Source organism: Nomascus leucogenys, chromosome X (assembly GCF_006542625.1).
Source record: "Nomascus leucogenys isolate Asia chromosome X, Asia_NLE_v1, whole genome shotgun sequence".
Classification (NCBI taxonomy): Eukaryota; Metazoa; Chordata; class Mammalia; order Primates; family Hylobatidae; genus Nomascus; species Nomascus leucogenys.
In genome coordinates this window covers 46,995,053-47,017,382 of record NC_044406.1, presented here as the reverse complement: position 1 = coordinate 47,017,382, position 22,330 = coordinate 46,995,053, and the positions used below count along the sequence as shown (strand labels likewise).

At 43.0% G+C, this 22,330-nt stretch overlaps 1 protein-coding gene across 1 annotated transcript; it reads right to left on the bottom strand.

Annotated features, from left to right (window-relative positions):
- Positions 1-2,805: 2,805 nt before the first annotated feature.
- LOC100590882 (farnesyl pyrophosphate synthase-like) lies at positions 2,806-4,497 on the bottom strand. The gene is given in 4 exon segments (XM_012498764.2): positions 2,806-2,832; positions 3,136-3,725; positions 4,060-4,401; positions 4,404-4,497. Coding segments are annotated over 4 exon segments (1,053 nt in total).
- Positions 4,498-22,330: the final 17,833 nt, after the last annotated feature.

The following is a 22,330-nucleotide window of genomic DNA, read 5'->3' as shown; positions in this document are numbered from 1 at the left end:
TCTTATTGGTCAAATCTTCATTTCTTTACCGGCAGACGTTACAAGCGGTTCCAAGTCACAGACAGACATGCCAGTTTGCTTCATTCTTAAAAAATCCCCTCGGCAGCACCGCAGTAACAGGCCTCTATGAAGTGTCTGTCATGTAGAAATAGGCCTTGATGGCCAGGCACGGTGGCTCATGCCTGTAATCCCAGTACTTTGGGAGGCCGAGGCAGGCAGATCACAAGGTCAGGAGTTCGAGACCAGCCTGGCCAATATGGTGAAACTCCGTCTCTACTAAATACAAAAAAAATTAGCCGGGTATGGTGGCATGTGCCTGTAGTCCCAGCTACCTGGGAGGCTGAGGCAGGAGAATGGTGTGAACCCGGGAGGCAGAGGTTACAGTGAGCCAAGATCGTGCCACTGCTCTCCAGCCTGGGCAACAGAGCAAGACTCCGTCTCAAAAAAAATAAAAAAAGAAATAGGCCTTGAAGTCCTTGGACCCTCCGTGCACTGGAGTATACATTAATTCAAAGTAACATGCAGCAAAGCTTGGAGGATGGATCGAGATGGATTAGAACAGATATTCCAGAGCTTCCAAGTCACCAAGTTGTTCACTAAATGCCTCACAAGGGTTTCTAGAATGTGCCTATGATATCTGTACCACAAGGTGTGTTTGAACTGTCTGCTCTAGCTAAGTAAATTCAAATATGTTACGTGTAAACAGTATGTGGGTGAATTGTATAGTTACGTAATTTATGCAAATTCAGAATGTGATAGACTCTATAGAACAAATGACTCACTTTCTTCCACAAATAAATTGCAAGGGGAAAAAAAGGGAAAGGAAACCTATAAACTAAAAGAAACTTAAGATTCATGTTAACGAAGTGCAATGTGCGAAGCTTGTTAGGATATTAATTTGAAGATATAAACTGGTTTTATTAATGAGCCAATGGGAAAAAAATGGAACATTTATTGGATATTTAATGAAAATTCAAATTAATTTTTTAAGTGTGATAATGATATTGTGGCTCTGAAGGAATGAAGGAATAGAGAGAGAAGAAAAGCAAAGGAATTTGGCCTTTGTCCTCAGTTCCTGGGAGGTAACCTCTAAACCCTTGAAATTTCCCAAGTGATAGGAGCGTCTTGGTTAGGCATGGTGGACCCCTCAGACCCCACCTGATAGTTTAAGCTAATAGATGGCTCAGGTTGGAGGCTGGCCATGCCAGAAAGACCAACCACGTAATTAGAAGGTTGGGGCTTTGAGCCACATGATATCAGCCTGCCCTGTGGGAGTAGAGTGTGGCTGGCGCTTGAGTTCAACCACATGGGTAATAATTCCACCAACCATCCCTACAAAATGAACCTGGTAAAAACTCTGGACACCAAAACTTATGCAAGCTTCCTGGGTTGGCAATACTCCATGCATGTATTGCCAAATATCTACGCCAGAAGGCTAACACATCCCTGATGACACAGAAGCTTCATATTTGGAACCCTCCCAATCCACGATTCTTCCCCATGTGTCTCTTATAATTTGCATTCTTTGCCTGTAATAAACATGGCTGTTAGTATATTGGGTTTTGGTGAATTCTATGAGTCTTTCTAGCAAATTATTAAAACTGAGGGTGGTTTTGGGACACCCCCCCAGGCCCCACCCCAACTTACAGTTGGTATCAGAAATCTTGGGCAGACTTGGCAGTGGAGGACTATACCCTTAACCTTGAGTCTGGCTACTTCCAGGTAGAAAGAAAAGAGGTCCTGTCTTTGAATATACATATGGAAGCATTTACAGATGAACTAGTATGTCTTAGATCTGCTGCAAAATTACCTAGGGTGTAAGGAGAAGGGAGTTGGAACATAGATTGGCCATGTGGAATCACAGAAGATGGATGCTGGGAACATGAGAGTTTATGAAACTATGAAACTATTGTCTCTACTTTTGTATGTGATGTAAATTTTCCACAACGAAAATAACATAGTGATCCATGCATCAAAAATATGGATCACTACCCTCCACTGTGTGGTAGGCAGAGTTCTAAGATGGCTTCCAAGATTCTAGGCCCATGGTATACACACATTTTCAGCCAATTATTCAGTCAAACACTAATCTAGGTGGTGCTGTGAAGGAGTTTTGCCGATGTGATTAAGATCCCTAATCACCTGGCCTTAAGATAGGGTGATTATCCCGGGTCAACTTGACCAAATTAGGTGAGCCCTTTAAAAAGCTGGGACTTTTCCTAGAGAAGAGACTCACAGAGAGATTTGAAGCCTGAGAGGGATTCAACACAAGGCAGGTTCTTCATTGCTGGCTTTGAAGATGGAGGAGGCCACATGGAAGGGAATGTGGATAGCCTCTAGAAGCCAAGAGGAGCCTCTGGCTAACAGCTGGCAAGGAAACGGGGACTTTAGTCATACAGCTAAAAGAACCAAATCCTACCACAACCATGTTAGTTTGGAAGAGGACTTCCAGTCCCAAATGGGCATGCAGACAGACAACAACTTGATTTCAATCTTACGAGCTCCTCAACAGAGAACTCAGCTATGTTGTGGTGCCAAACTCCTGACCTATGGAAAAAGTGATCTGAAAAATGTATGCTGTCGTAAGATGTAAAGTTTGTGTTAATTTCTTATGCAGCAATAGAGAACTGACACAATCAATAAAAATAAATTCCAATTATAAAAAACAAACTTTTACAAATGTATGAACCAAATTTAGAAAAATATATTTATGACTGTGGTGCAGGGAAAGACTTTTTTTTTTTTTTTTAAGGTTACACAATAATTTATTGAGTGCCTCCTCTCCCCGCCCTTGCAGTCTCTAGGTTACTTTTTCTGCTTATAGATTTTGCGCTGGCCGGGCGCGGTGGCTCACGCTTGTAATCCCAGCACTTTGGGAGGCCAAGGCGGGCGGATCACGAGGTCAGGTGATCGAGACCACGGTGAAACCCCGTCTCTACTAAAAAAAATACAAAAAAATTAGCCGGGCGTGGTGGCGGGCGCCTGTAGTCCCAGCTACTCGGAGAGGCTGAGGCAGGAGAATGGCGTGAACCGGGAGCGGAGCTTGCAGTGAGCCGAGATTGCGCCACTGCACTCCAGCCTGGGCGACAGAGCGAGACTCCGTCTCAAAAAAAAAAAAAAAAAGATTTTGCGCACCAGCCCCAGAAAGATGGCTGGGGTCAGGGGTGCTGCGTACTGTTCAATGAGACCCATAATGTGGCTGTAACTGTCTTCCTCATACTGTAAGAACACGGCTGGCAGATCCAGCTCCTCATATAGTGCCTTCACCTGGACCACCTTCTTGGCCTCCTTCTGCCCGTAATTCTCCTTCAGGATCTGGTACTGTTCCGGAGTGGCCTGTTGCAGACACTGAACCACCAGCCAACTGCATTTGTTGTCCTGGATGTCAGTGCCAACTTTGCTGGTCACACTGGGGTCCCCAAAGAGGTCAAGGTAATCATCCTGAATCTGAAAGAACTCTCCCATCTCCAACAGGATCTTCTTGCCATTAGCGTGCTCCTTCTCGCCATCAATTCCTGCCATGTACATGGCTGCAACTACAGGAAGGTAGGAGTAGAAAGCTGCCTTGTACTTGACAATAGATTTGTACCTCTTTTCAGTGAATCTGCCAAGATCCACATTGCCCTGGGGGGCTGTGATGAGGTCCAGGGTCTGCTCAATCTCAGTCTGATAGGAACTCTGCAGGAAGAGCTCGATTAGGTCCAGGTAATAGGGCTGCTCCAGGCCGGGTGAGGTGGCTCATGCCTGTAATCCCAGCACTTTGGAAGGCTGAGGCGGGTGGATCACCTGAGGTTGGGAGTTCGAGACCAGCCTGACCAACATGGAGAAACCCCGCCTCTACTAAAAATACAAAATTAGCTGGGTGTGGTGGCATATGCCTGTAATCCCAGGTACTTGGGAGGCTGAGGCAGGAGAATCACTTGAACCTGGGAGGCAGAGGTTGTGGTGAGCCAAGATTGCGCCATTGCACTCCAGCCTGGGCAAAAAGAGCGAAACTCTGTCTCAAAAAAAAAAAAAAAAAAGAAAAAGAAAGAAAGAAAAAATAGGGCTGCTCCAGGCAATAGAGCTTCAGCAGGTGGTAGATACATGCTTCCAGAAGCATAGCATCATTGATGGCATCCAAACCCATGCCCGGCTTCTGATACCACCAGATCTGTCCCCGGCGGGAGAGGGATGAATCCATGATGTCATCTGCCACCAGGAAGAAAGCTTGCCGCAGTTCCACACACCAGCCCACAGTCAGGGCCCGCTGGAGACTATCAGCATCCTGTTTCCTCGGCTCCACCAGCTCCCGGAATGCTACTAGCACCGTCAAATCCCGGTGATACTTGCCTCCAATGGCATTGTACTCCAGGACCTCCTTGAGCAGGGCAATAGCATCTCCTGTCTCTGAGTGCCCACTTCATCCTCAGTCAGCACCCTAATGATCTGGGGGAAGTGCTGAATGAAATCCTGCTTTTCTTGGGCATAAACATCTGATTTCTGGTCTCCATTCATTCTGAGGGAGGAGCAAAGGGCTCTGTTCCTGGATGTGGGTTCCTGCTCGGTCAGGATTTCTTAAAACATAAAAGGCACAAACTCTAAAGGAAAAGGTCAATAAATTCAACTATACTAAAGTTACATACTTCTGGACTATAAAATGCACCAAAAAATAAACTGAAAAATAAATCCGTGGACTAGGAGATGCTATTTACAACACATAAAACTTAAAAAGAGTATTTTTAAGAAGCTCCTACAAATCCATGAGGGAAAAAGAAGTAATTCATAAAAAGGAAGCTTGAAAAGCCAACAACAAAAAGATGTCCAATATGACTATTCATCAGAGAAATGCAAATTAAAACACTAATAAAATATCATTTTCCCCCATTGGATGTACAAAAGCTAAAAATTCAGATAATACCACGTTTTGGCAAGGATGTAGGGTAACAGAAACTGTCACGTCCTGCTGATAGAAGTGTTAAATTGTATAGGCACTTAGAGAGCAACTTGATAATATCTAGTAAAATGGAAGATGTATATACCCTTTGACTCAGCAATTCTACTTATGGGAATATATTCTAGAGAAAATCTTATACATGGGCTCAGGGAAACATATATACAAGTATCATTGCAACATTATTTGTAATACAAAAAACTGCAAGCAACCTAAATGTTCATCAACAAGATAATGACATTAATTAACTTTTCATTGTTATCAATTCTCAAAATGCTCATTTAATCTTGACTGCCGACCCATCTGGAAATGATCTGGAAATATGAACTGCTTATTACACCAGCTCTAAGAGTTACCTGCCATTCTCTGGATTGTTGTCATCCTCAGAAAAATGTTTTCACTGACTGTGATCTTCAAAGAAGGCCTCTGAGCCAACAGGGATCAAAAGTGCCCAATATATCTGGAAATCCACTTTTACCCGAGGATGAAATGACTTGTTAAAGTGAGCTGGAAATTGCTGTGCTGAAAGAGAATATAGGTAATCCAAGGCATGCAAATGAATGCTTCTAAGCTACTGAGAAAGGAATTCTCTTTTCAAAGGTGCCCCCCAGTCCACATGATAATTCATTTCATTTAATGAAGCTGAGCATAGTGAAGCTTAGTGTCTAAAAGCCAATCTGTGGATTCCTCCAAACATACTAGAATGAGACATCATACTCCAGAACACATTCAGCTTTGGCCGGGCGCAGTGGCTCATGCCTGTAATCCCAGCACCTGAGATCAGGAGTTAAAGATCAGCGCGGCCAACATTGCAAAACCCTGTCTCTACTAAAAAAAAAAATACAAAAATTAGCCAGGTGTGGTGGTGGGTGCCTGTAATCCCAGCTACTCAGGAGGCTGAGGGAGGAGAATCGCTTGAACCCAAGAGGCGGAGGTTGCGGTGGGCCGAGATTGCGCCATTGCACTCCAGCCTGGGTGACAAGAGTGAAACTAAACTACACCTCGAGAAAAAAAAAAAAAAACAGAAAAGAACACATCCAGCTTTTTAAATCACCTCCAAACTTTGCCATCTTCATTTTGGTTTTATTTACACCTTACTGTCTCAGATGGAAAATGTCTGAGTAAATTTGTCTGAATAATGGCTAGTAAAAGCATGAAATACCCTCAAGAAGCTGCTTATGTATGAATTTAACAAAATAAAGAAACTGGAGAAAGGATTCTTTTGTTGTTCTTTATCTCTTCCTGACAAACTTGTACTTTTAAAGGGATTTTTATGCCCATTCTAGATCCAATTTATATTTTAATTACATTGGATGTTTATAAGGAGTACACATTGGAAGCAGGTATACGTTATATTATTTATAATTGTTTTTCTTGGATACTATCTAATGCCTTCCATTATAATAATTGATTAAATAGAACTAGCCAAGATACATTTTTCCATTTTTGCTGAGATACAATGGAGTGATATTGTAAAATTCAAACAATATATTTTCCTAAAATACTCCAATTGCAGTAATGCATGAGATGCTACAAAATGTATATGAGTTTGATTAATCGTTTTATGAATCATCATCACATAATTACCCAGATTTATCACTTTAAATTAAATGAAAATTATTTGTTGCAAGTTCGTACAACTATGGAAGTTGTGACATGCAAAGTCATTTTCTCTTTGTGCTAATTATCCAAAAGTGAATTAAAGGTGCTTTTAATTTACCTAGGTGTACAAATTCAAAAACTGAATTGCTAAGTCAAAGTACTGAGCAAAGGCTCTAGATTTCTTCCATTCCAACCCTAAGGAGTTTTAACATGATGACCATTTTATCAAGCCAAGGAAGGCTTTCCTGCTTAATCACTAAGCTCAAGGAAATAGAGTGTCTAATTACAACAAAGTGATGAAAAATTAAAATAACAAATAAGATCCTTTATGTGATACCTGGGGGGAAATAGGCAATACCATATCCTTAACAAGTTAGTCAAGGAACAGGTGGGGCCGCCCACAGCAGCCTCTCTTTCAGGGCCAGAGCCCTACTCCAACACAGCATTCGCTCTCCTTTCTCCATCATGTATCCAAGACGTTGGCTGTCCCCTCCCCTCTGGCAGCCTCCACACAAGAGTCCACACCTATTTCTGTGCTCCTGAGATCATTCATCTGGGCCAAAGCATCAGAAACCACCTAGATTTTCTGAGATAGATGTAGAAAGTGTTTACATCATGCCCCACAGAGCAAGATCCATTTCTCTTACTATTTCTCTCTTTCAGGCCCCGCTTGCTCATTTTGCCACAAGAATGCCTCTTCCTGACCTCTCCCAGCAGGGCTCTGCCACCTCCCATCTTTTGCTTCTCCTGCTTTCTGCTGCCAGATCTTGCCCAGGCCTTAGTATCTCTGATGATTCTTACATAAAGCCATTTAACCCTCCTACAAGTCCAAATTTGTCCCCCATTACTTGCTTAGAAAACAAAGTATTCTCCTTGTGTGGGATCCATCCTCCTAAGGGTCTTATGAGGAGTTACCAGCAGCAACAACTAAGAAGAGGTTTTTTGTTGTCTCACGTCTACCTACCTGCTCTGGCTACCTCACAGGAATCAGAGATAATGTAATCAGACTCAGGTTCAGCTGCTTGCTGCTTGAAAAGCCAGACACACAAGAAGCAAGGTTTCATGGAAGGAAAGCCGGTTTATTCAAGTGCTAGCAGCTTGGGAGATGGCCACACTCAAGGGTCAAAAAGCCAGCTCAAATTCTCAGGCTGGCTCAAGGAGTTTTAAGGAAAAGGTGTGCATAGGCTGCAGGTCTGCTTGTCATTTTCTGATGGCTAGCTTGAGTAATTGACCATCCAGAGGCCTGGTTAGCATCATCTCATTGGAGGTCAGGTTATGGATTAATTGTGCACCAATTCCTCCTTGGAAGGGGGAAAATTGCAACTGCCAGCTCCACTTCATGCCTGGATTGTTTCAAGATTAGCTTTTGGGCCGGGCGCGGTGGCTCACGCTTGTAATCCCAGCACTTTGGGAGGCCGAGGCGGGCGGATCACGAGGTCAGGAGATCGAGACCACGGTGAAACCCCGTCTCTACTAAAAATACAAAAAATTAGCCGGGCGTGGTGGCGGGCGCCTGTAGTCCCAGCTACTCGGAGAGGCTGAGGCAGGAGAATGGCGTGAACCCGGGAGGCGGAGCTTGCAGTGAGCTGAGATCATGCCACTGCACTCCAGCCTGGGTGACAGAGCAAGACTCCGTCTCAAAAAAAAAAAAAAGATTAGCTTTTGGAATTCTCAAGCAAACAGGTAATTGGGTATTTGTGTAGGAAGAAACAAATGGAGAAAGGGGTTACTTTTAGAGTAAGCTAACAAACTGGTTATACTGGTGAAAATAATACATGTGAAAGACATTTTTTAGTTATAAAGCACTATATACTTTTTCTTGGTGATTATTTATTCCACTGCCCCCATTTTACAGATGATACGACTGAAGCCCAAAGAGGTTAAATTAACTTGCCCAAATGTTTCATGGTAAAGATTGACTTTAATCCTGGTCTCCAACTCACTCTCCTATAATTCCTTCCATTCATCTGAACTGCTTTGGGTAATTCACAGATTTCTGGAGGCTTTGCTTTCCCTTTCTCCACTAATTTGGGATTAAATGTGACCTTTCTCCTAGGGCTGTCTCTCACATTCACACGCCGGCATGCGGTCATTCACACAGATCTTATTGTTGAGGAAATGGAAGGAAAGGCACTATTCACTCTCCTACTAATTCATTCATTCAACAGATATTTTTTGAGCATCTGTTTGGTTCCAGGAGCTGTTTTAAACTCTGGAGACATAGCAGTAATCAAAACAGACAGAAACCCCATGCCCTTGTGGAACTTCCTTTCTAGTGGGATGATGAACAAATACATCACATATTTAACATGAAAGATGTTGGCAAATGCTAGGGAGAAAAAATAAGCAACGAAGGAGGATAGGGAGTGTCAGGGGAAAGAGGAAGGAGGTTGCAATTTTATTTTATTTATTTATTTTTTGAGACGGAGTTTCGCTCTTGTTGCCCAGGCTGGAGTGCAATGGTACGATCTCAGCTCACCGCAACCTCTGCCTCCCGAGCTCAAGCAATTCTTCTGCCTCAGCCTCCCAAGTAGCTGGGATTACAGGCATGCGCCACCACGCCTGGCTAATTTTGTATTTGTATTTTTATTTTTTTATTTTTTTATTATACTTTAAGTTCTAGATACATTTGTAGACTGTCCTGGCTCTGGTAGGAGTGTCTTTCGGCATGCTAATGGATTATGATTAGTGTATAATGAGCAGTGAGGACGACCAGAGGTCACTTCCATCACCATCTTAATTTTGGTGGGTTTTCCCAGCTTCTTTACCACAACCTGTTTTATCAGCAAGGTCTTTATGACCTGTGTCTTGTGCTGACCTTCTGTCTCACCCTGTGACTTAGAATGCCCAACCTCCTGGAAATACAGCCCAATAGGTCTCAGCCTTATTTTACACAACCCCTATTCAAGATGGAATCACTCTGGTTCAAATGACAACATTATGAAGGAAACCAAACTGATTGCACCCCATAATATACTTCTTTGGCATATTTCAAGATGGCTATTCAGAGGGGCTGCAAACGGCCGGGTGAGGTGGCTCACGCCTGTAATCTCAGAATTTTGGGAGGCCCAGGTGGGCAGATTACCCGAGGTTAGGAGTTTGAGACTAGCCTGGCCAACGTGGCGAAACCCTGTCTCTACTAAAAATACAAAAAATTAGCCGGGTGTAGTGGCAGGCACCTGTAATCCCAGCTACTCGGGAGGCTGAGGCAGGAGAATTGCTTGAAGGTGTATATATAAAAATATATATATAGATAGATAGATAGATATTTTTTTTTTAAAGAAGGGCGTCTCCCTGCCTCTGGAGGATTTAAAACTGGAAAGGCAGGACATCCCTGAGGCGTGTGGTAGGCCTGGGTCGGGGCCTAGGGTAACCTCTAACAAAGACTACCCAGCAGGATAGTTTTTTTCCCCCATTTCTCTCTCTCTCTCTCTCTCTCTCTCTGTATCTCTCTCTCTCACACACACACACACACGCAAGAATAAGTTGCTAGCAGATAAAATTTCTTATAAATTGTTTTCCCTTTGCTTGCTTGCTACTGCTTATCTGCTAGAAGTCAACAAAATTTTAAAAAGTATAAATGAAATATTAAGAGAAAACAGCCAAGTGTGGTGGCTCATGCCTGTAATCCTAGCACTTGGAGAGGCTGAGGTGGGTGGATCACTTAAGGTCAGGAGTTTGAGACCAGCCTGGCCAACATGGTGAAACCCTATCTCTACCAAAAATATAAAAATTAGCAGGGAATGGTGGTGCACACCTGTAATCCCAGCTACTCGGGAGGCTGAGGTGGGAGAATCACTAGAGCCTGGGAGGTGGAGGTTGCAGTGAGCCAAGATCACACCACTGCACTCCAGCCTGAGTGACAGAGCAAGACTTCATCTCCAAAAAAAAAAAAAAGAAAACAGTTGTGCTTTCTCAGGGATATGTTATGTTTGCTACTGGGTGTGACTTTTTTCTTAATATTACTTAAAATATAGTTGGGTTTTTGGTTAATCATTCCAAATTGCTCTGAGGTAATTAAACATCCCAGGATGACTATAGTTAGTGACAATATATTGTATAGTTTCCGATAGCTAGGAGGAGGATATTGAATGTTCCGAACACAAAGAAATGATAAATATTTAAGAAGATGAATATGCCAATTACCTTGATCTGATCACTATGTATGTATTATATGTATTGAAACATCACTATGTACCCCATAAATATGTACAATTATTTTTTAATTTTCCACTTAAAAAAAGAAAGAAAAAGAAAAAACTCCCAAAGAGCACCCTATGTCTTTCCACAAAGAGTCCCCTGATTCTAGGAGCTCCCCTGCCTCAGCCAGCCACAGGATCCCTGGTGGGAGCTCAGGATGGAACATGATTTGTCACATTTTGGGGCTTAAGAAACAAGAATTGAGCCAGTTAGGGTGAGGCAGAGCAGCCGCGGAGGGGGAAAGACGATGACAAGACAGACAGGTATGAAATGGGGAACCAGTCCCAGGAGGATTTAAATGCCAGGATGGATTTTGTTCTAGCAAACAGACAAAGGTTTGAAGGTTCTTGAGCTGAGGATACTTAATAAAAGTATAAAATGCACTAGGAAGCTGTACCTTCCACCATACAGGGAATGGACTCCAATGGAAAGGTCCTAGACACAGTGGTTCTCTACTCTCACTGCATATTAGAATTACTCAGGGAGTGTTATAAAAATCCTGATGTCCCAGCCCCACCCAGACCAATTAAGTCAAAATCTCTGGGAGTGGTGCCCAGGTACTAATACTTTTTCAAAGCTCTTCAGGTGAATGACTGCTAAGGGGTATGAGGTTTCTCTGGGAGTGATGAAAATATTCTGGAATTAGATAGTGGTGATGGTTGTGCAACTTGGTGAATATACTAAAAATATCACTGAGCTGTACACTTTAAAAGGGTGAATTTTATGCTATGTGAATTACATCTCAATAAAAGGAAGAAAGAGAAAGGAAGGAAGAAGGAAAGAAGGAAAGGGGAAGAAGGGAAGGAGGGAGGGAGCGGGGAGGAAGGAAAGGAAGGAAGGAAGGAAGGAAGGAAGGAAGGAAGGAAGGAAGGAAGGAAGGAGGGAGGGAGGGAGGGAGGGAGAGAGGGGAAGGAAGAAAAGGGAAAGAGGGGAGAAGGAGAGAAGCTGGGAGGGCAAGAGAGAGGGGCAGAAAAAGAGGGAAGGGGCCAGGTGTGGTGGCTCACGCCTGTAATCCCAGCACTTTGGGAGGCCGAGGCAGGTGGATCACGAGGTCAGGAGTTCAAGACCAGCCTGACCAACATGGTGAAGCCCTGTCTCTACTAAAAATACAAAAAATTAGCTGAGCATGGTGGTGGGCACCTGTGATCCCAGCTACTCGGGAGGCTGAGGCAGAGAATTGCTTGAACCTGGGAGGCAGAGGTTGCAGTGAGCTGAGATCATGCCACTGTACTCCAGTCTGGACAACAGAGCGAGACTCCATCTCAAAAAAAATAAAAATAAAAAAGAGGGAAGGAAAGACAGAGAGAGTGAACTCCCCAGCAGATTGCAATATGCAGCCAGAATAGAGAGCCACTGGTCTAGAGAAAAGGAGAGGTCCGCTGTGATTCAGACCCAAAAGTATGGGGCCAGCAGCGGGGCAAGTCCCAGTGGAAAAGTCAGCTGTAAGGCATGGTACAGAGGAAAACTGGCCAGCAGTACAGTATTTAATGTCTGATTGGTTGCAGAAGGTGAGGAAAATAAAACAGAAGGTAAAGACTTAAGCTAATGTTTTCAGCCTCAGTGACTGAAGAAACGCAGATTTGACACGGGGAGGGAGAAACAGCCAGAGATTAGTTCCATTTAGACATGTTGAGGCCAGCGCGGTGGCTCACACCTGTAATCCCAGCACTTTGGGAGGCTGAGGCGGGCGGGTCACTTGAGGCCAGGAGTTCAAGACCAGCCTGGCCAACATGGCGATACCCTGTCTGTAACTAAAAATACAAAAATTAGCTGGGCGTGGTGGCACCTGCCTGTAATCACAGCTACTTGGGAAGCTGAGGCAGGAGAATCACTTGAACCCTGGAGGCGAAAGTTACAGTGAGCTGAGACTGTGCCAACGCACTCCAGCCTGGGTGACAGAGAGAGACTCCATTTAAAAAAAAAAAAAAAATGTTAAATTCCAGCTGTCGCAAAGAATTTCAGATGTTCTGCAAATAACTGCAGGTTAAAATAAATAAAAGCCATACACTATGACCACGAGATAGGAAGCAGGATATAGGGCCAGGTGCGGTGGCTCATGCCTGTAATCTCAGCGCTTTGGAAGGCCGAGGCGGGCAGATCACAAGGTCAGGAGTTCAAGACCAGCCTGGCCAACATGGTGAAACCCCATGTCTACTAAAAATACAAAAATTAGTTGGGCATGGTGGCAGGCACCTGTAATCCCAGCTACTCAGGAGGCTGAGGCAGGAGAATCGCTTGAACCCGGGAGGCAGAGGTTACGGTGAGCCGAGATCATGCCATTGCACTCCAGCCTGGGCAACAAAAGTGAAACTCCTTCTCAAAAAAAAATTTTTTAAATAAAATAATCCAACTCAACATAAAATGATTTGTGTGTATTACTTACTCAGCACTATATTTAGCTGCCGTAACTAAAAAAGGACAGACGTTATGAGAGAACTATTTACTTAGGCTTTCACTGCCATGAAAATTTAGCCTTTAGCCTATAAAACTTAACCCCAGATTAAATTCTGCATGGACCTTGCAACTGAGTAAAATCAAACTGCATCTCATATCAAACACTATGTGCATAATTGAATTTTTGCAAACCTAATCATAATCTAAACCAAGAGTCAGCAAGCTTTTTTTAAAAGGACTAGATAGCAAATATTTTAGGCTTTGCAGCCCATATGGTCCCCGTGGCAACTCTTCAGCTCTGCTGTTGTTGCACAAAAGCAGCCATGGACAATATGTAAACAAATGGGCAGTGTGGCTGTGTTCCAATAAAACTTTATTTACAAAAACAGACAGCAGGGTGGATTTGGTCTACAGGCTATAGTTTACTGACCCCTAATCCAAACATACTAGAAAACAGCTTGTTATGTAAACTAAATTTGAAAGGAGTTTTTAAAATTACATTAAAAAGTTCTTTCATAATGTACTTCCCACGTCCCCACCCCTGCGCACTTTTTTTCTTTCTTTTTTGTAAATTGAACTTAGAATATTGGATATGCTGCAAACAAAGCAAATGCATACCAAATGTCACTGTGACTGGAAGGACTCTTGAGCAATGATTTTGCATAGTCTCCTAACGTGAAATAAATCTGTGTCTAAATTGTCTCAGAAAGATGACAATTTGATGATCCACTGAGAGTTACAAGAAAGTGTGATCCAATATTGCCTTAATAATCCATGTTATCCTCAAAATAAAATCATTTTCTCTTATACCTAACCCCAACCTTCTCGACCTATCTTCCTTAGAAGAGTAAACATCCAGCTTTTCACTTCCTTCAGTATTAACCACCTCTGGATGATAATTCATTCACAAAGTCAGCCTGAGGTCATCAAGGATCACTTGGCTATAGGTAGCATGTCCCCTTGGACAGCCCCTTAAAGCCACAAGTATTTTCATAGAGTCAGTGATGTCTTAGCATAACATCTGTAATCTCTTATGTCTTTTTTTTTTTTCTTTTTTTTTTCTTTTGAGACAGAGTCTAGCTCTGTCTCCCAGGCTGGAGTACAGTGGTGGAATCTCAGCTCACTGCAACCTCCAACTCCTGGGTACAAGCAATTATCTTGTCTCAGCCTCCCAAGTAGCTGGGATTACAGGCGCCAGCCACCACGCACAGTTAATTTTTGTTTGTTTGTTGTTGTTGTTGCTGTTTTGCTTTTAAGACAGAGTTTTGCTCTTGTTGCCCAGGCTGGAGTGCAGTGGCACGATCTCGGCTCACTGCAACCTCCGCCTCCCGGGTTCAAGCAATTCTTCTGCCTCAGCCTCCCAAGTAGCTGGGATTACAGGTACCTGCCACGACGCCTGGCTAATTTTTTGTATCTTTAGTAGAGATGGGGTTTCACCATGTTGGCCATGGCTGGTCTCGAACTCCTAGACTCAAGTGATCCAACCGCTTCAACCTCCCAAAGTGCTGGGATTACAGGTGTGAGCCACCATGCCAGGCTAATTTTTGTAGTTTTAGTAGAGACGGAGTTTCACCGTATTGGTCAGGCTGGTCTTGAACTCCTGACCTCAGGTGATCCACCTACCTTGGCCTCCCAAAGTGCTGGGATTATGGGCGTGAGCCACTGCTCCCGTCCTCTTATGCCTCTTTTAGCAGACTTTTATACCCATCCCCCTTTTCTTCCTGCAACATTCCAACCAGGTACAGTTTTAAAGAAATGGGAAAAAAGGGAGCTGGCACAGTGGCTTACGCCTGTAATTCCAACTATTTGGGAGGCTGAGGCAGGAGGATTACTTGAGCCTAGGAGTTGGAGGCTACAGTGAGCCATGATTGTGCCCCTGCACTCCAGCCTGAGTGACAGAGTAGGACCCTGTCTCTAAAAGAAAAAAAAGAAAAGAAAAAAGGAAAAAGATTAAATGGCCATTGTATTGGCTAAAATGTGATCTTACAATTTATGCATTTTACATGTTTAGCTTCTTGTGTAAACTCATGTGGGGAGCACTGAGAATCAGTTGACCTCTGAGAGAATTAGCAAAATCCACGTGGAAATGTAAGAGGCCACTTGCGGGAGAAATCATCACAGATGGGCCTCCTTAAACCTGGCAGAGTTGGATTTACTGTGAAGCTTCAGGGCCCCTAGCTGCATAGGCACCTTCCAAGGCCCTGAAAGGAGTCCTAGCTATGTGTTCACGTAGCCAGAAGTTGCTATAAAATTCACAAAAAACAGATAGTATCATTCCAATCACTTTAGATCATTGTCTGTTTCCACTGCAACTTACTCTTCTTCACACGTTCCCTCCTATAGAATGAAAGTGGAGGGGCTGTGGACATTCTAAATAAATATTCCCTTCAAATTGGATTTACTTCAAAATGAATATTCACATTTGAATCTAAATTTTGATTTTAAAAAAACAAAAACAAGAATTTCTGTGGCTCTAGCCAGTGATCGATTTTTTTCTTAATGAGAGCCCTTGCCCACGGCCCCCCAACACACACATACATACCAAAATCTGTCTTTGTATCCTGGTTATAATCTCAGAAAAGAAAAAGACCAAATGTGGTCATAATATATTAGCTAGAGACTAAATCAATTGAATTGCGCCTGTTTGAGGAAAGGGTGACCCCAGGATGGGTTTAGTAGATTCCAGATTAGGAAAAGCAGCCCCAAACCCAGAAGTGGGCCATGTTTACCCAACGCTGGCTAAGAAGAAACACGCACAAGAATGAACAAGCCACTGAGATCATTCACTACCCCTCCTGATTCCACCCTTCCCATTCTATTTTATGACAACTCTATCTCCCCAAATGCCCTCAACCAGAACCACAAGCCTCTGGCATCTGAATCAGAATATCCCCAGGCTGAAAAGTAAGTTGGGATTCTGTCTCTTCTCAACGTGGTTCCACTCCCTCTGAGTACAATCAACACTGTGGCCAATGACAAACTTCAGGGTCTGGATATGCATATGGAAGGCTGAAAACCTGGGCAGCCTGATCTTGGCAGCCAGAGACCATCCTTTTTTTTTTTTTTTTTTTTGAGATGGAGTCTCGGTCTGTCACCCAGGCTGGAGTGCAGTGGCATGATCTTGGCTCCACCCCCCAGGTTCAAGCGATTCTCCTGCCTCAGCCTCCGGAGTACCTGAGATTACAGGCATGCGCCACCACACCCGGCTAATTTTTGTATTTTTAGTAGAGACAGGTTTTCACCATGTTGGCCAGGCTGGCCTCAAACACCTGACCTCAGGTGATCCGCCGGCCTCGGCCTCCCAAAGTACTGGGATTACAGGCATGAATCACCATACCCAGCCAGAAATTTGTCACTTTTAAAAAAAAAAAAACCTGCTTACAAAAAAAAATTTTGCTGCCACATCAAAACTTCATAAGATTAAAGATTCTTGGCTTCTCTAGACATCATGGAACCTCTGGGGTGTGGATAACATTCTCATCTTGTTTGAGCAGGTGGTTTCACAGGTGTATACTTACATAAAAATTCATTGAGTTGCATAGATAAGACTTGTGCCCTTTACTGTATGTAGGCTACACTTCAATTTTTAAAAAGGCATGGTACAGGACAGTGTGCACAGAAGGCTTCTATCTGCATAAAAAGGGGCAGGGAGATTCTCTGTAAGTACATGCTTGGATAGGCATATAATGTGTCTGGAATGATGCATAAAAATCTGACAACACTGGTTGTTTGGGGGCACTTAAGGAGGATGTAGGAAGGATAAAGACTCATTTGCACTATATACCGTCCTGTGTCTGGTGAATTTTTGCTATACAAATGGGTTTACCTATTTTAAAAATTAGTGAATAGATCTCAAGGAAAAAGAAACACAAAACCACAAAGTTCTCATGAATGTATCAAAATCAATCCGGTGAGTCGGTCAGCGGTACTCCAAGGGAGTGCAATGATGAGAGGAAGACTTTCTTTTTTTTTTTTTTCTGAGACAGAGTTTCGCTCTTGTTGCTCAGGCTGGAGTGCAATGGCAAATCTCGGCTCACTGCAACCTCCGCCAAGGGGGAGACTTTCAAATACACTATTCTATCTTTCCAGTTTCAGGAGAAATGATGAGGATTTACGCTCCCTTTCGTCTCCACTGTAGTTGTTATGACACTCAGCTAATAATGGCAGACAGGGATGAGGTTGGTGAAAACATGGAAAAGAAATAAACATGCATTGATAATTACCATGAATGAATAATTGTCATTGGATATGATTTTTTATTTTTGCTTTTGTCTTTCAACCCTTTGCTTTCCTTCTATTTTTGTTCTTCTTAGGTATGTGTATGACATGGAAAGTGGAGATGAGGGCCAGGCGTGGTGGCTCATGCCTGTAATCCCAGCACTTTGGGAGGCCGAGGTGGGCGGATCACCTGAGGTCAGGAGTTCGAGACCAGACTGGCCAACATGCCAAAACCCCGTCTCTACTAAAAATACAAAAAAATTAGCCAGATGTGGTGGCACACGCCTATAATCCCAGCTACTTGGGAGGCTGAGGTAGGAGAATTGCTTGAACCCAGGAGACGGAGGTTGCAGTGAGCCAAGACCACGCCACTGCACTCCAGCCTGGATGACACAGCCAGACTCGGTCTCAAAAAAAAAAAAAAAGAAAGAAAGAAAAAGAGCCAGGCACGGTGGCTCACGCCTGTAATCCCAGCACTTTGGGAGGCTAAGGTGGGTGGATCACGAGGTCAGGAGATCGAGACCATCCTGGCTAACAAGGTGAAACCCCGTCTCTACTAAAAATACAAAAAATTAGCTGAGCGTGGTGGCGGGCGCCTGTAGTCCCAGCTACTCGGGAGGCTGAGGCAGGAGAATGGCGTGAACCCAGGAGGCGGAGCTTGCAGTGAGCCGAGATCGTGCCGCTGCACTCCAGCCTGGGTGACAGAGCGAGACTCTGTCTCAAAAAAATAAAAATAAAAAATAAATAAAAATAAAATAAAAAATAAAGAAAAAGTAAAAAGAAAAAGAAAGAAAAGAAAGCGGAGATGAGAAATTCAGAGAAAATTGTTCAGATTACCTAAACCAAGATGCCATTGGAATTAAAGAAGCATATGCGAAAACAGAAAATACTGTAGAGGAATCCACACGCCTGTTTCAGACTCCTGTTCCCTTTCCTAACTAACTTCAGAGATGATGTGTTCATCCTCTAGGTGGTGTTTTTGTGTGGCAGTTGTCGTCTTGAAACCACTGAGTTATCTTGTTATCGGCAGATTTCAGAGCACTTTGTAAGAAAATGCATGATTATTTTAGATGTAAATGAGAAAAAAGAGGAACAGAAGAAATTAAATGATGAGCACAAGATACCTCAGTAAAATAATTTTACAAGCAGAACAAGGGTTGTTAAACAAAAACAACAAAAAAAATTTCTTTCTTGAATTGTATTTTATTTTTTATTTTTTGTTAATCTCTCTCTGTCACCCAGGCTGGAGTGCAGTGGCACAATCTTGGCTCACTGCAAACTCCTCCTCCTGGGCTCAAGCGATTCTCCTGCCTCAGCCTCCTGAGTAGCTGGGATTACAGGTGCCCGCCACCATGCCCGGCTAATTTTCACCATGTTGGCCAGGCTGGTCTCAAACTCCTGACCTCAAGCGATCCACCTGCCTTGGCCTCCCGAAGTGCTGGGATTACAGGCATGAGCCACCATGCTCAACCTTCATTTTATTTTAGATTTTGCCCAAATACTGAACATTTTACCCAATAGGTAATTTTTCAACCCTTCCCCCTTTTGGAGTCCCCTGTGTCTATTATTTCCATCTTTATGTCCATGTGTACCTGTTGTTTATCTCCCACTTATAAGTGAGAATATCAGTATTTGATTTTCTGTTTCTGAGTTAGTTCACTTAGGATAATGGCCTCTACCTTTATCTATGATGCTGCCGAGGACATGATTTCATTCTTTTTTATGGCTGTATAGTATTCCATGGTGTATATATACCACTTTTTTTTATTATTTTTTCTTTTTTGAGACAGGGTCTTGCTCTGTCACCCAGGCTGGAGTGCAGTAGCACAATCACACCTCACTACAGCCTCGATCTCCTGGGCTCAAGCTACCCTCCAACCTCAGCCCCCCTAGTAGCTGGGACCATAGGCATGCACCATCATGCCTGGCTTTTTTTTTTTTTTTTTAATGTTTAGTAGAGACAAGATCTCACTATATCACCCAGGCTGGTCTCAAACTCCTGAGCTCAAACAATCCTACCAGTCTTGGCTTCCCAAAGTGCTGGGATTATAGGCGTGAGCCACCATGCCCAGCCCACATTTTTTTTTTATTGCAGTCAATCACTGATGGACAGTTAACATTAGTTCCATGAGTGTGCTATTGTGAATAATGCCACAATGAACATACAAGTGCAGGTGCCTTATTTATATAGTGATTTCTTTTTCTTTGGGTAGATACCCAATGGTGGGATTGCTAGGTTGAATGGTAGTTCTGTTTTTATTTCTTTGAGAACTCTCCATAGTGTTTTCCATGGAGGTTGAACTTATTTACATTTCCACTAACAGTGTATAAATGTTCCCTTTTCTGTGCACCCATGCCAACATCTGTTGTTTTTTGACTTTTTAATAATAGCCATTCTGACTGGTGTAAGATGATATCTCGGCTGGGCACAGTGGCTCACGCCTGTAATCCCAGCACTTTGGGAGGCCAAGGAGGGTGGATCACCAAGTCAAGAGATCGAGACCATCCTGGCCAACATGGTGAAACCCCATCACTACTAAAAATACAAAAATTAGCTGGGTGTGGTGGTGCATGTCTATAGTCCCAGCTACTCTGGGGGGCTGAGGCAGGAGAATCACTTGACCCTGGAAGGCAGAGGTTGCAGTGAGCCGAGATCGCGCCACTGCACTCCAGCCTGGCGACAGAGCGAGACTCCATCTCAGAAAAAAAGATGATATCTCATTGTGGTTTTAATTTGCATTTCTCCAATATTAGTGATGTTGAGCATTTTTTCATGCACTGTTGGCTGCTTGTATGTCTTCTTTTGAAAAATGTCTGTTAATATTCTTTGAACATTTGGGTCAAAAATGTCCACTTTTTAATGGGGCTGTTTGGTTTTTTTTCTTGTTAAGTTGTTTGAGTTCCTTGTAGGTTGTGAATGTTAGTCCTTTGTCAGATGCATAATTTGCAAATAATTTCTCCCTTTCTGTAGGTCATCTGTTTACTCTGTTGATTATTTCTTTTGCTGTGCAGAAGCTTTTTAGTTTGAGTTCTACTTGTCTATTTTTATTTTTGTTGGATTTGCTTTTGTGGTCTTCATCATAAATTCTTTACCTAGACCAATATTCAGAAGGGTTTTTCCTAGGTTTTCTTATAGGATTTTTATAGTTTCAGGTCTTATGTTTAGATCTTTAATCCATCTGGAGTTAATTTTTGTATATGGTGAGAGGTATGGTTCCAGTTTCATTGTTGTGCATATGGCTAGCCAGTTTTCCCAGAACCATTTATTGAAAAGGGTGTCCTTTGCCTATTGTTTATTTTTGTTTGACTTTGTTGAAGATCAGTTGGTTGTAGGCATGTAGCTTTATTTCTGGGTTCTCTATTCTGTTTCATTGATCTATGTATCTATTTTTGTGTATTGGTACCATGCTATTTTAGTTACTATTGCCTTGTAGTATAATTTGAAGCCAGGCAATGTGATGCCTCTAAATTTGTTCTTTTTGCTTGGGATTGCTTTGGCTATTCAGATCCTTTTGCGGTTCCATAGGAACTTTAGGATTTTTCTTTTCTTTTCCTTTTTTTTTTTTTTTTGAGACGGAGTCTCGTTACCCAGGTGGGGGTGCAGTGGTGTGATCTCGGTTCACTGCCACCTCTGCCTCCTGGGATCAAGCAATTCTCCTGCATCAGCCTCCCGAGTAGCTGGGATTACAGGCATGTGCCACCACGCCCAGCTAATTTTTGTATTTTTAGTAGAGATGGGGTTTCACCATGTTGGCCAGGCTGGTCTCGAACTCCTGACCTCAGGTGATCCACCTGCCTCGGCCTCGCAAAGTGCTGGAATTACAGCTGTGAGCCACCGTGCCCAGCCACTAGCATATTTTATTTCCAGAAAGTAGGCATGTGTATGCAGCAGTGCATATACATACCCAGCGAGTCCATCCTTAAAACAGAATTTATAATCATTTAGGGGGAAGTGCACTGATATCTGTCATTTACTTCAAAATATGTCAAAAACAAATAAGACGGATAAAGCAATAAATAGATGGATAGATATATGATAAAAAGCAAGTCCAGTAAAATTTTAATTGTAGAATCTAGGTGGTAGGTAGATGAGTGTTTATTGTAACATTCTTTCAACTTTTCTGTATGTTTGAAAATCTTCACAATAAAATGTTAGGAAAAAAGAATTATGCATATTTAACTATCATAGCTAGAAAATCAAGAGGTTCAATTCACTTAATTATCTTACAGGAAAAAAAAATGCAGAAAAAGATCTTTGTCAAACACCAGACACGGTGGCTCACACCTGTAATCCCAGCACTTTGAGAGGCCAAGGCAGGCAGATCACTTGAGGTCAGGAGTTTGAGACCAGCCTGGGCAACATGGTGAAATCCTGTCTCTACTAAAAATACAAAAAATTAGCTGGGTGTGGTGGCACCTGTGTCCCCAGCTACTCAGGAGGCTGAGGTGAGAGGGTCCCTTGAACCCAGGAGGCAAAGGTTGTAGTGAGCCAAGATCACACTACTGCACTCCAGCCTGGGTGACAGAGTGAGACCCCATCTCAAAAATAAATAAATGAATAAATAAATAATTTTAAAAATAAAGGAAATAGCTGGGCGTGGTGGCTCACGCCTGTAACCCCAGCACTTTGGAAGGCAGAGGCAGATGGATCACCTGAGGTTGGGAGTTCGAGACCAGCCTGACCAACACGGAGAAACCCCGTCTCAACTAAAAATACAAAATTAGCCAGGTGTGGTGGCACATGCCTGTAATCCCAGCTACTCGGGAGGCTTGAGGCAGGAGAATTGCTAGAACCTGGGAGGTGGAGGTTGCGGTGAGCCAAGATTGTGCCATTGCACTCCAGCCTGGGCAACAAGAGCAAAACTCCATCTCAAAAAATAAAAAAATAAAAGAAAAAAAAAATTTCGTCAGTACCGCCAGGGATATTCTTTTTCCTCCAAAATTTTGCTATTAAATCTCAGTAATCTAATAACATAATAAAAC